At 37.4% G+C, this 13,760-nt stretch overlaps 1 protein-coding gene across 1 annotated transcript in view; it reads right to left on the bottom strand.

The window, feature by feature from the left end:
• Positions 1–5,983: 5,983 nt before the first annotated feature.
• Positions 5,984–13,760, bottom strand: part of ITGBL1 (integrin subunit beta like 1) — a 135,837-nt gene continuing 128,060 nt past the window's right edge. The window contains exons 9-11 of the mRNA XM_026038334.1: positions 12,409–12,555; positions 8,024–8,137; positions 5,984–6,075 (exon numbers count right to left, since the gene is read on the bottom strand). Coding sequence (XP_025894119.1) covers positions 5,984–6,075; positions 8,024–8,137; positions 12,409–12,555 — 353 coding nt within the window. The remainder of the gene's footprint in view (positions 6,076–8,023; positions 8,138–12,408; positions 12,556–13,760) is intronic.

Below are 13,760 nucleotides of genomic sequence, written 5' to 3'. Positions count from 1 at the left end.
TTCAGACGACTAAGAYCTGGTTACTTTTGGTATGCTTAAAAAGGTACTTGCCATTTGGAAATGGCAACAAGGACCAAATTGTATCTCAGTCTGCAAAACTCTGTGCAAGAACACTGTCTTRGTATCCTGCTGTTACCTTGGTATTTAAAGATTAAAAAGAAAAAGGAAAAGAAAAAAAAAAAAGAAATCCTCCATTTTTTTTTTTTTTTTAAGCATTGTATTTCTGGGAGTTTGTTTTATCATGTCTTTATGCTGAAATCTCTAACAGAGCTGCTGGTCATTTCAAGCACCTAACCTGCTCAACTGAATAACTGACTGATTCAATCTAAGCAATGTCTTTATTCTTGTTTTCATGTGTTCTATTTTTATAAGCAACATTTGGTACACTGTTGAAAGAGGCTACTATAAAGCTGCTAAATTCTAAGTAATCAAACTTTTTTTTTTTTCCTTTTTTTTTTGGTATGTTAGACTTCCTTGTTTATATTTGTAATATAAACACAGCAAGCTAGCACTTGAAGTTTGATCTTTCTTGGCAGGATGAGGCAAGTGTGAAGTCCAAATCTATCTATAAAGAAAAATCGCCAAGCTGTGTTAATACTGTGATAGAAACACAAGAAGTTTTGACCATCCCCTTGCCTGCTAGCTCTAACTTGGGAGAGAGGGGAAAGCCTTTAGAGTCAGTCTCAGTGCACCATTCGCAACCTGTCTGGTCCAGGTTTCTTTTTTTTTTGTACCATCCCCGAGAAAACCAAGCAAGAGCAAAGCTAGTCATGTGGTAAAGTGAGCTTACGATGAATCTGGGGCAGTGCAGGGGACACACAGGCTCGATGTTATATCATCTACTCTGTCCCTAAGGTATCTATCCCCAGTCTTCATAGAATTATAGAAGGAGCAATTAGAATATTTTGAACAGGAGAATAAAGCTGAAGGCTACATTGTCTCATCTAAATTTCACAGAGTTCATGAAGAGGTAATACAATACATGTGTCCCACAGAGCCTTCTTTATACTTTCCCTAGTTTAAGAGCCTGAGGAAAGACAGAGCGGGAGAACTGAGACATGCAGTGAGGATATGGCTCATGGCATGATATTCTATAAGTTTTTTATTCAACATTAATCTTCCAATCCCAGCTAATTAAAATTTGTCAACCAGTTTTGGAGCTATAATTAAGGTCAGATTTAATTTTTGTAAGCCATTATTTCATAGAGGAAATTCAATTTTTTTGTCCTGTAATTGTTTATGTGGACTAAATACGTATGTGTGTTTAATGATTAGATATCCACAAAATAATTTATTGTACAATCTTTTTAAACATAGCAAAGGGGTCTTTCTGCTTTGGTTGCTTCTATTAATTTTGTCTTTTTTCTCACCTATTGCATGGGGAAGAGGATGACAAGGATGAACTGCATGTAGTAGGTTTTGTATATGAAAGAGCTGTTGGTCTGTATTACTGAATTTACGTACATATATGCAAATAGTTTGTCTGCATTGCTTTTGTTTATTATTATTTGTTGTATACACAGATGTAACCTGTTGAATAAAACATTTATATGAAGGCATACTGAAATACAACAACAACAAAAATTATGTAAGAAGTAGACTGTGCAAAAACATCATTGCACTGGCCACAGTATGGTGAAACTTCATGTAAATAGGTTGGCAAACTCATTTTTCCCCTTTTATTATGCCAAAGAAAATTTTAGCTCCTTAATACCTCTATTGTTCTTTTCCAGGATAGGACTTCACTATTTTGTTCCCTMTAAAATTAATTTCGCTGCTAACTGAAACTTTTTTTCGACTGTCTGTTACTACTAAAGTACTGTATAGCAAACCTGATGGAATCAGTTTGTATTTACAGATTGAGCATTTTGTACTTACATGTCTAGCTGTCTGTGAATCCACAGCAGCCGAAATCTTTTGCATGCTTGCTATGAATTTTGTTTTTCTCCTGGGTTTTATCTAATCTCAGAGAAATTGTTTACACAGCAATCAACCAATCTTCCCATCTCATAATGCACAGATGTGGTAACACCACACATAGTTGTTCTCTCTGCTTTTGCTTCTTTTGCTTTTTTTGCCACTCTCAAGTCAATTATTTTAATATATTGTCCTTTTCATAAAATGTAATTTGTGTAGAGTCAAGTTGCTCAATGAACACCCCCCCACACACCCTAGATATAAAGTAAAACAGTTCACTTTGACTGCAGAATTTTCGTGAAAAAACAAGTTTTAAAAATATAACTTTTTATACCTATTAAGGAAAACTTTTTCTCTGGGTTTAAAAGCCTTCTAAGAAATGAGGCATGAAAACAGGCAGCTTGGTCCATGCATTAAAAGTATGTCTTGCTGATCTGTTTGTTGGCATAAAGCAGAAATTGTTCAGCTCCAGTCAAATGAGTATGCAAGTAGAATTAGACATAGGAAGAAAGTTATCTTGCTTTAAATGCCCCTTTGGATAAACTCATATTCTGTGCAACGCATTTTAAAAAGTCTAATAACAGTATTTTTTCGTGATGACTAATGCAAATGCTATGACTTATTTTTAAAGATGTAATAAAATCTTTATTTAAAATCTCTATGATCTAGTCACAGAAATATTCAACATAGCTTTCTTCATACCAGTAACAAGTGTGTTATATCATTTAGCTATGAAGTGAGATGCTATTCTACAAAGAAGCAAGGGCAGTGCTTGAGAATAGGCAGATCAGGTACATCTAAATCTTCATCTCTGTGACTCTAAAAACAATATGCCAAGGAAAGAAAAAATCATGAGGACATTAATAATTTACAAAAGAAAATCCACAGCTGTTTGACAGACGAAATGCCAGAAGACAAAATATAAAACTGGCATAACTCTGCAAAATGTTGGAAAATATTTTGTAGAAGCATTCAGACAACTTCTGGATTGTGCTCTTCCTATCCCAAGTAGAAAGCAAGGCTATATTRTCAGTGTTTCTAAAGGTTTATCAATCTAGCCAGTACAAAATCCCCATTTACGTACTTTGCTTTCACCACTTAAACTACCTTTTGTCATTGGCTTGAGAGCAGTCACTAACTATGAAGAATCACTCAGTGTGGTTCACTTCCTTATGCCTCTTCCTGGTTTATGTTTCTTGATTTCCTATCACCAGGAATGTAGCGTAAAAACACAATTTATTAGCATTTTCACGTATGTGAAATAATAATCTTATTCCTTCTGGTCTCATTTTTATAGTGAGAAAATGAGCCACAAAACAGATCTACTGGGAGTCACATCAACAGTTACCTCAGCATGAAAAGAGGGAAAAAGGTTTGAGCAACATTGTAAGAACCGAGTAAAAATTGGAAAGGAAAATAGATATTCACTATACTTTTAGTAGTGTTAATAAATATTTTAAGATTTATAGTGATAGCACCATTTATTTGATAATTTACAATTTMATTAGCCCCTGACACTAGCTGTGTTAGAATATCCTAGCGTGATTTCCATACTTCAACAAAAAATTTAAATAACACTTTTTGAATATCTCTGAATTACTCTATGTAATCCACTCAGTAACTAAACTTTTGAAGTTGAGCATAAAAAAAAAATAGAAAAATTTGTTTAGAAACCAGAATGATTTTACATTCTTATAGTAACTAAATTTAAAAGGAAAAGAAATTGCAAATTAAAATGACTTGCAAAGAATCTTTTCTCTCTCTCTTTTTTTTTTTTTTAATTGGTCTATCAGTGTGAGTACCTGAAACCCAAATGCTGATCTACAATAGATATAAATGTTTGTCATACCAGGAAATAAGTCAAGAATTTCCACTGCACCTAAATAAGAGCATTGATTTGCATCCCCTGTTTTACAGTACTAACTGTAAATGGAAGGAATGAAGTACAACCTATGTCTTTCCCTGTTTACATTCTAACTCAGCAGAAAAATTGTATGCCCAAAATATTGGTTATTATAGGAGGATTCAGAGCAGTATTCATAAATATACCACTAATCTGTGCTCTCCAATCAGACACCAGAGTTGACAACAGGAATATATGTTAAAGTGTTTGAAAGTATTCCTGTTAAGGGTTGTAAGTACAAAATACAAAGTATAATTTCAAAATGGCTTTCTTTTAAGATTCTTTACTGTATCAATACATTTTAGAACTCTGCCTAATAATTTGGTTATTTAAAAAGAGAGCAACTAGCAGCCTTGGAATATATGTCTCATTATTTATGTGCATAACTCCTATACAAGTTATGCATAGATGTTTGGTGGTTATTATGTCTCCCTGAGAACACTGGTTTTATAAACTTCATTTTTAGAAAGAAATAATTCAGCTATGAAAAAAATCAGGGGGTAAAGAGACATGGGAATGGAGCTAATAAAAGTGATTATTCAAAAATTCATGATTTCATTTTTTTTTTTGCATTCTAATTATTATATGTYCTGAACCATTGTATTCTCCTATTTCAAAAATGTCCTAATAGAAAGTGTTTCTAATAGAAAATAAATTTGTAGACTAATAATGGAAATACCTTTTTCAGTTGATATACAGTTTACTTATTTCTGAACCATGTACCTCTTTAAAAACCTGGACCGTGGCACCTAAKCCACAATATTAAAGTTTGATATTAACAAGAAGTATTTTCCAATAATTTAAGCAATTTCTTGATCAATCACACAAAATGTAATCACTTTTGAAAATAAAAGTATGTATTTTTTTGCTCTAAAGAATTAAAGGGCTGCCAAATCTACATGTATTAAAAAAAAATGTAAATAAGTTAGGGAAGTCCCAATAGTTGTGCATCATTCATAACTCAATGTGAATTTCACACTGAGCAGCATTTCACCATTGGAAAATAAAAATAAAATTTTTGTTCATACCACTGCTTTGTTTGTATTTTCTGTATTAAAACTTTAATTACTTTGTTGCCATCATCTGCAGATCTATGTCTGAGATCTACTCCATGTTATATCTGATTTTTCAGGCCAGTTGACCTTCAGGTTCCCAACTTCTATGAAAACAGTGAAATTAAATGAATACCATGTGYGACAGTGCAATCTGTTCCAAAGAGTGATTTCCAATAACATACAAAATTGTCATTTGCRGAGTTATTACTGTAACAAGTTTTCCTTTGCTTTACCTTTAAGAGGACTAGGCAAGTGTACACAAAACAGTATGATAAAAGTACATGAGTTGTAGGATATATATATATTCAGAATAGCAAATCATACATTTTTATCTTTGTTAGTTTCTTTCATTATACTCCTATAATTGTGCATTGAAAATATTGTAGTATGTAGAACAGACAACAAATTTATTGACACTTTAAATACAGAAAATAAACCACAGAAAATAAAAGGTTCCCTTGAGGACAAGAGCATGTTCAAACACATTGGGTCCTCCATCTGTGATTGTCAGGTAACCTCAGTTAGACAAATATAGTTTTCTGACCGAAAAAAAGAAAAAATCATTAACATTTGGATCAGCTTTTAGCACCTTCTCTTTATTTGGGAGCTAAGGGAGAGTCAGAATTATTAGAAAGATGGTCAAGCAACATGTTTGCCAAACACCATAAGACTGATCAAATGTATTATCTGACAAATACTCAACTATCTCTACTCTTCTACTATTACATACCGATGTGACAATCTGACGATCAAGTAAATAACTTTCACAAAAGGCTGTTTCATGTTTTTCTCCCATTCTTCCAAGATTGCTTAAGAAATAGGCATTATGGTTGTAATCTGAGTCCCACTGATGTCAGTAAAAAACTAAGGATAACTTCCAAAGGGGGGCAAGGAGCATTATTCTTTTTTTTTTTTTTTTTCCTCCCAAGTGCAATCATTTTTAGTTTTATCATGCACTTCTTAAGGAGTTGGCCTTCCAATGACTGTTATAGGGTATTTTCATCCACATATGTGCATGCGCACACACACACAAAGAGAATTTCTGAAATTAAATGTCCTAGCAGCCTAAAGAAATATCACACAAAATCCCTGGTCTTCAATGGTCTTTTTAAGGGTATTCTGTCCCCAGCCAGATTTCACAAGCATTTCCATTCCATCCTTCCCAGCACTCACAGTTTCCRCAGCTACAAACACCATTGCCTAGAACAGAATGAATAGAGGACAATTATCATAATTGAAATGTACTACATTAAAATATTTCTTATGGGAAGTGTAAAACCATGCTAAAGTAGTTACATTGTCCCTCTAATGCCTCCTACTCCACTTCTTTTTTGTACGGATTTTTAAAGGATTAATAGCATTCTCTCAATAGTGCCATCAGCAGAATTGAAGATATTGTAATTATACCACTATTATTTCCACCAGGATTCATATACCATGCACATGGCTCCATGTTCACATTGCACTTTAAGGTGCAAGGAAAAATGAGAATTACTGTCARCTACTGTGAATAAATAAAAAGTTATAGGCATTGCTTTGAACCTGGAAATCTTTATACTTAAGGTCTCAAAATTCTATTTAAATAAATGCTATCTCACATTGAGTGCATCATGAAAATACATTGCCCCTATTTTGCCCAAGGAAAACATTAAGTACTGAGTCTCCCATTTTCTTTCACATTTTGCTTAAATATTTTGGATTCTAAGGTTGAGAGAACTACAGCCTATTTTTGTCAGGTGGTGATAAATGGGACCAAGTCTATTTGGAGGCCAGTAGTGTCCCTTAGGGATCAGTACTGTGCCCAGTACTGTTCAAGTTGTTCATCAATGACTTGGATGAGARGACAGAGTGCACCCTGAACAAGTCTGTGGACGATACCAAACTGGGTGGAGTGGCCAGTGACAGCACAAGAGGCAATGCCTGCAAGTTGAAACACAGGAAGTTCCGTCTCCATGTGAGGAGGAATGTCTTTCCTGTGAAGGTGACAGAGCCCTGGAACAGGCCMCCCAGGGAGTTTGTGGAGTCTTCTTCTCTGGAGATCCTCCAGGAAGGTCTGGAGGTCTTTAAAATCTGCCTGGCCCTGACCCTGTGCACCGTGCTCCAGGTGGCCCTGCTAGAGCAGGAGGGTTTTACTAGATGATTTCTAGAGGTCCCTTCCAACCTTAACCATTCTCTGATTCTGTGTGACTGCTATTCCTACCAAATTTTTGAAGATCTGTGGGCATTCAGTTGTGGCCACTTGTAAAATGACCTCTGCAGGTGAAGAACGGGTTTCTAGGTGCCTTTTACTGCATACTTGCAAAAAAATAAAAAATAAAAAAAAAAAAATAAAAAATAAAATAAAAAGAGAGAGAGAGAGAGAGCACTTGCTAATCAGGTTAGCCAAGTGACCATATTCCTGAACAGAATTTACCAATTTCCTGAAAACTTGAACCTGAAAATTATTTGCTCAGCAACAATTTTCTAAAATCAAAATGTATAGTAGGCACCAGCCATCGAGTTAATGTAGCAGTTCTCATAGTGCTGCTTGTCACTCAGGTTCCTTGCTATGAAAGCCTGCTGGCAACCTGCACATTTCTTTTTGCATCTGCCATCTGATCTCTCAGCCAACTCTAGGGTGAAGGTGCCTTTAATCAGTAGCCATCACCTTATGAGGTTATATGAAAAGCTGTCAGGTATTTCGGCCTCCCGGTGAGTTCTGTCTGGATTCCAGGAAGCTTTGTTAACCAGCATAACTATTCCTCTCACCTAGCAAAGATAATCAGAGAAGTGAACACTTCCTGTGACTGGAATGAATTATACGCACAGAAAATCCAGCCATGAGAACGAAAGTTTCAGAAATCACATAATCCCCAGGCTGTCAATACGCTCTTCACCAAAGAGGAGCAAGTAAGCTACTACAATGAAACTTGCTGATGGATTTCCTAACTGATCTACTTATTTAAATGCATACACAGGCTTTTGCCTGTTGTTTTGCAACCTTAAGTTGATTACCACCCCGCATGAAGAAACAATTATGGAGGGTTTCAATAACCAGCAAATGCGCTTCCTCCATCAGTGGAGAGAGACGAAGCTGTGCTTCACCCAACATAATTCCCATCAACACAGTTTCTTTCTTGGAGCAATTAAATATTAGTCTGTATCACACCTGTGCAAATGAGACCGTCGTGTTTGTCACAGTCTCTGTCATCACATTCACAGAAATCACCCGAAATGTACCATTCCTGGGGTGAACAGATGCACCTTCCACAGTGGCAGGAACCTGAAATCACAGATTATTACTCACAAAGAGCAGTAGCATTTTCAGTCTAGACCGTACTATCCCCAGACAGGCACACACTAGCACACATTGCACACATGAAATTGCTGTCTAAGAAGCTATTGTATGAAAGAAAATAATCAAGCTAAAAGCTTTCTGAATAAAAGGATTCTTTCTGGGGTAGCACAAGTATGGCGGGGAGCTCTTTTTGATGCTTTGATTCAGCTATTTCATTTAATCAGGACTTACATTTTGAGGCTTTCCTTTGGATTCAGAGACCTACAATCAGGGCTACTCTTCACAGTAACTGTTCTCCTTTTTTCCTAGCTATAAAAGCTTACATTGTCCCTGACCTGCTATTACTGAAGGCAATAAAATTGTACCTAAGGGGAAAAAAAAAAGCCAAAAGACCTACTCATCCAAGGCTTTTGGGAGAAGGACCACAAAAGACCAGAGGTGCCTCAGACCAATATCTAGACCCTCAGAAGTTTCAGTACTACTGATGATACTGTTCCACCTCCTGTAGAATTACTAGACTTATTAAATATTTGCTTGAGGCCAAAAAGAGCACTTGTGCAATTAACACAAGTTTGGCACCTCGTGCCTTCCTGCAGAGATGTGAGCGCTTGCCAGGTCACCTGCCAGGTCAAGCCACTGTTCTCCTCAGGGATATCAGATCTCTCCTCCTCAGGCTTGAGAGGGACTTGATGTTCAGGAGAATGCTGAAGCCACCAAGGCCTGGGTGGCACCAGAAATCTCTTAAGAGAAGTTCCCCCATACTCTTAACATCGGGAGAAGGTTCATGGCCCTGAATCATTAAGAAGAATGTTTGATCCCACACAATCACGGGTCAGGAAGCCATTAACCTGTGAAGATTGTGACGGTTGCCTTTCTGCAACTCAGAAATGCCACTAGGAAATGGCATTTCCTTTGGGTCAAAGTAAACTGCATTTATAGAATCCATCCACAGCTGCATGACCTTCTTCTTCATACAGAATTCAGGCACTTAATGGAATTTAATTCAGACACTAACAACTGCTGAGACAAAAGTCCTGTTGTGGATCCAGCTCCAAYAGGAGGCTGCTGTAGAACTGTTTTTAAAGCAAAACAAAACAACTTTCTCTCCCTTCTCTCTCCCTCCCCAAAAAGATTAAATAAGTGACAATAGGAGGAAGAGTAAGAATAAAGTAGAGTAAGCAGCTGAAAGTCAATGTACTTGACACAATGATTAAAAAAAAAAAAGGGAAAAAAATTGATTCTGTTGGAATGTAATTTAAACAGAATTCATGGGGCTGAGGCAAAGTAGGCAACACAAAGTTGACTGTCTACATGTTTCTTTCAATGACCTCTGCAGAAATCCCTATGAAGAATGGAAGAATCCAGATATAAAATTTCTTTTTAAATGTGTATCTGTCAAAGTCAAATATATTTCTGTAAGACTTTTTCCACTAATTCTGAAGAATCTCTGACCACTGAAATTTAATTCTTTAAAATTTGAGTACCCAGCAGAGTATTTAGTATTTTAATTAAAAATGTAACTAATTCAGCCTGCTTATTGTAAGCTGCTAAAAATTAATTTTCAGGAATGAGATTTTAAATTGTAATATATGGAATGTAAATATATCTACAAAAAAAGAGATAATGATTTGGACGTTTGTAAATGAAGGCATTTAATAAAGTATCTATTTTTCTGTGAATTCTGTGAATACAGATTATTGATCTATGAGAATCAGGAAATACTGACATTCCCTACAAGGATAGAAATGCCTCCACACAGAGGCAGGGAAGAATAGCACGCATACTGCATACTTAGTCTACAAAGAGATACACTAAGACATACTTGAAAGTAATTTAAACTTGAAGTCTCTTGTTCTATGAACAACATGGCAAAGACAGATGCAGATAATGTTGAAAGCCCCACAGCATGAGAATTTTAGTGAAAGCAAGATAATTGCATGGTGTTTAAAGAAACCTGGGATAACTCTCCAGAATCAAATACTGTTGCTGCTACCAAGAGAAGACCAAGATATTTTAAGGTTATTTTGCAGAAAATAGAGCATATTTGTCACTAAGTAAAATAAAGGAGACCAGACTCCACAGTATAACATCTGCTAGGGAGAATGAATGTATTAAGACTTTTTCCTGAACAGGGCTTGCTGCTTGGTGAGCCTCCTCAGTCTAATTAAAACAAATCTAATTAGTTGAGGGGTGTTTCCTTGGAATCCCGGCCAGATCCTCTCCAATCGTTTTTGGCTCATTAACTAACCCAAGTCCTGCACAGTTACAGCAGCCATCTGTAGCCCTACATTTATTGCCAGAGAGGCAGCAGCATGGTGGGTGTTGCTGTTTTCCTTGGTAAGAGTTTTTACTACAGGTGGTATAGCCAGGGAGCCAAGAGAAATGTGGAAATGCTGCTTATATTAAGAGAGTGTAATTTTCATGAAAATGTTTTCAGCAGTTATCTTATGAAAAACAGATTTCCTTATAGTCTATTAAATCCAGCATACAAAAACTGAGGCTTCCTAAATCCATTATAACGTTTGCATATTTGGTTCACAGTCCAGCAAAAGTGGAAATAACCAACCCTGAACGATCTCATTAGTGCATGGGTTCTAAAATCCCTGCTATTTGACCAATAATGGTTATTTATTGTTTAATTCACTGAAAGAGAAAGAAAAAAAAATCATTTCTGGCCTCTGGATGTTGCAGGCCTCTCAAACTGTAAACATTGTCAAGTATGGGTACCCAGTAATACACAATTTCCAAATATATACTTAAGGATTTGTTGAAAAAGAGAAAAAGGAACATCTATATAAAAAATGGCAATAGCTTTGAATAATTTGACTGACAGTCTCTTCACAACTTACTTAATCAGCATGACTGTGATAGTGAGCAGTCCATCTGGCCCATCTCCAGCCAGGCATTTACCCAGGAAGCCGAAGAACAGGGTTCTTCATCCTACCCCAAAAAAAGGTCGCCTGGCTTCCCCAGGAGGAGTCTGCCATTTTTAGGCAGACTGGATCAGTACTACAAGTCTTGAAAAAAAATTCTACCATAGTAGAAACTCTGAGGCTTTCAAGCCTTCGTTTTTGTAGCACTGGTTGCACACATCTGAGTATAACATAGAGCAACTTTCAGGTCACTCCATGCTACATCAGTGCTCAGGTACCCAAACCACCCCACTGGAAAAGGGGCTGTTTTCCAGTAGTCAAAAGAGGCAAAATATCCTTGATATCTCCGCAATTTCCTGCCAGATGATCTGTTTCCAAAGCTTCAAATTCATGTTGTGATGCTGCTATATGGAGTCAAAGCTAATGCTTTTCAGAGCAAGTTCCACAGGCTGAAAAAAAATAACTTTCAACCTTCCTTACAAGAAGATGGCAGTTATCAATGGGTCAACTGGTATTCTGCCCTATATAGAAGGATGCCAGGTGCTTTTTACAGCTAGCTAGTATGTTATTTTTTTCCCGTCTATTCAAGAGATACATGAACAGAGGAAACCGCACACCAGGAGTAGATGGGGTCAAGAGGCATTGCATTCTATCCCTCAGCTTGACCCAGTACCATATCATTTAGACATACTATATAAAAAATAGCACCTTTCACTGTGTGGGAGCCAAAAGGCCCTCCCTCCAGCAACACAATTTCCTAACTTGAAAGATTGCAAGGTAAGAACATTAGGAGCCAATTTTAGATAATTATGAACATTTTCCAAATTTTATTTCTCCTTGTGATGATTTTTCACAGCTAGTCTCAAGCTGATGCAATCATCTGAATACAGCATTAAAAGTTAGCAAAAGAGAGGGTTTGTGCGGTTCTGCCACGGGTCCTGCYTTTCCTTTGCTGCTGTGCTGGGGAGGGAAGAGTGAGCCTATCAAGTACCCTCCTTGAGTCACTGCGTCTTCAGATTTACCATCTTGCACACTGCAGTGTTACTGGAATTTGTGCCCATGATCCTCAGACTAGACAAAGCAGTAACATTTAGCTAATAATAAACAGACATTCAAAGCATACCCACAGATAAACACACAGAGGAAATTATATACTATTAACAAATTGCATAGGAGAGTAGCACTGTGAAGCATGCACGGTTGGGTGGGTGTTTGATGAAATGGATGTAAATGCATTAAGGAACCAAATATAAGATCCTTTTAATAACAGGTGGCTTTGAAGGAAGGACTACTAAACAACAACCCACAGCTGCACACATTAGTCTTCCAGAACATGATCATTTTCATCTGCTGATATGTGGTAGCTCAGCTACCAGTTCTTACCTTTCCCTGAGCATAATACGCCATCCGCTGATTCACAAAGACTTCTGCTCTCCTCCTCTGTCATGTTGCACTTTCTTGAATGCTGGCACAACTTTCCAAACCACCCATCTTTGCAAATGCACTGGCCACAAGAGCAAACACCATGGCCTGCAAGGACAGCAAGGTAAGTTATGAGTAAAGCAAATGGAAAGCAGTGACCTTGGTCACAGCTGAGATCTGCCAGGGCACGTGGTGAGACAGGCAGGCACATGGCAGAGCTCCCAGGCATGATGGTCTTTTGCAGTTCTCTCATTGTGTTCAACAGAGTGTCCTAGTGATAAATGGAAAGCATAGGCATGGCTTCCCACCTCCTGACCTCCCGTTTGTTCCTTCATTCCAGGAGTCCTAAAAAGCCAAGTCAGTGGTAATAAATGTCCTTATCTGGAGTGTACTGAGGAAGCAACTGGTAGAAAGGAAGCAGGAGTGTGGCACCTGTGTGAAGATGGATAGAATACCTTGAAGGCAAGTAAGAGCCAGGACAGACAGATCATGCCATGCCTGGGCTCTCATCGTCTCCTTCACGGAGTGGACAAATGCTAGAAAGTCTCAGACATATGTGCTGTATGTTATTTTAGCTTCATTCTATAGRTATCTAAAGATACTCTTTACTCTTCCTCTTTCTCCTACACACCTCGTATGTCCCAAAGCACAGACACAACACCATTCCCACCCATAACTTTAGTTCTGCAGGCCCCCCACACATATTCCATATTACCACCTGAAGAAGTAGATCTTGCCACTGGCCTGTGTGCAGTGCAGGACACAACAAAAAAGGAAAGGGACCCAAAAGCTGCAGTCTCCTCCAGCATCCARTGGCTACAGGTCATCTGAGCTGCCACACATGGGGAAGCTGAGTGCAAAGTCTAGATTTGGCATACTCTGGAATTCAGATAGATTAACTCACATAAAGAAATTTGATTTTAATTCCCCCATGTTGCTTGAACTGGTTGTACCTAAACCAACTGGTAACCAATGAGTCACTCATCATCCTAAAAAAATCTTCTGTATCTCTTCCCCTCCAGATACAGGTATACCTGACCAGCAGTTTGTAAGTTTGGCACCTCCACTTTGGTAGTATAATGAATTATTGAAGGAGCAACAAGAAGGAGCAACAAGAAGGAGCAATAAGAAGGAGCAAGGAACCAGAACATTCTCCAGAGCACGCCCTTAAATCAAGGCATGATTTAAAAGAATGGGTAGGATACCACAGTGGAGTCTCTCCATAGGGACACATAGATTCAAATCCTTAAATCAAAACGAGAAGCTTGAAGAAAAGAACGCAGAAAAAAAAAAAAAAAAAAAAAAAAAAAAAA

Source organism: Nothoprocta perdicaria, unplaced genomic scaffold (genome assembly GCF_003342845.1).
Source record: "Nothoprocta perdicaria isolate Ctin4 unplaced genomic scaffold, notPer1 scaffold_208, whole genome shotgun sequence".
Taxonomy (NCBI): domain Eukaryota; kingdom Metazoa; phylum Chordata; class Aves; order Tinamiformes; family Tinamidae; genus Nothoprocta; species Nothoprocta perdicaria.
This window is presented reverse-complemented; position numbering and strand designations above follow the sequence as displayed.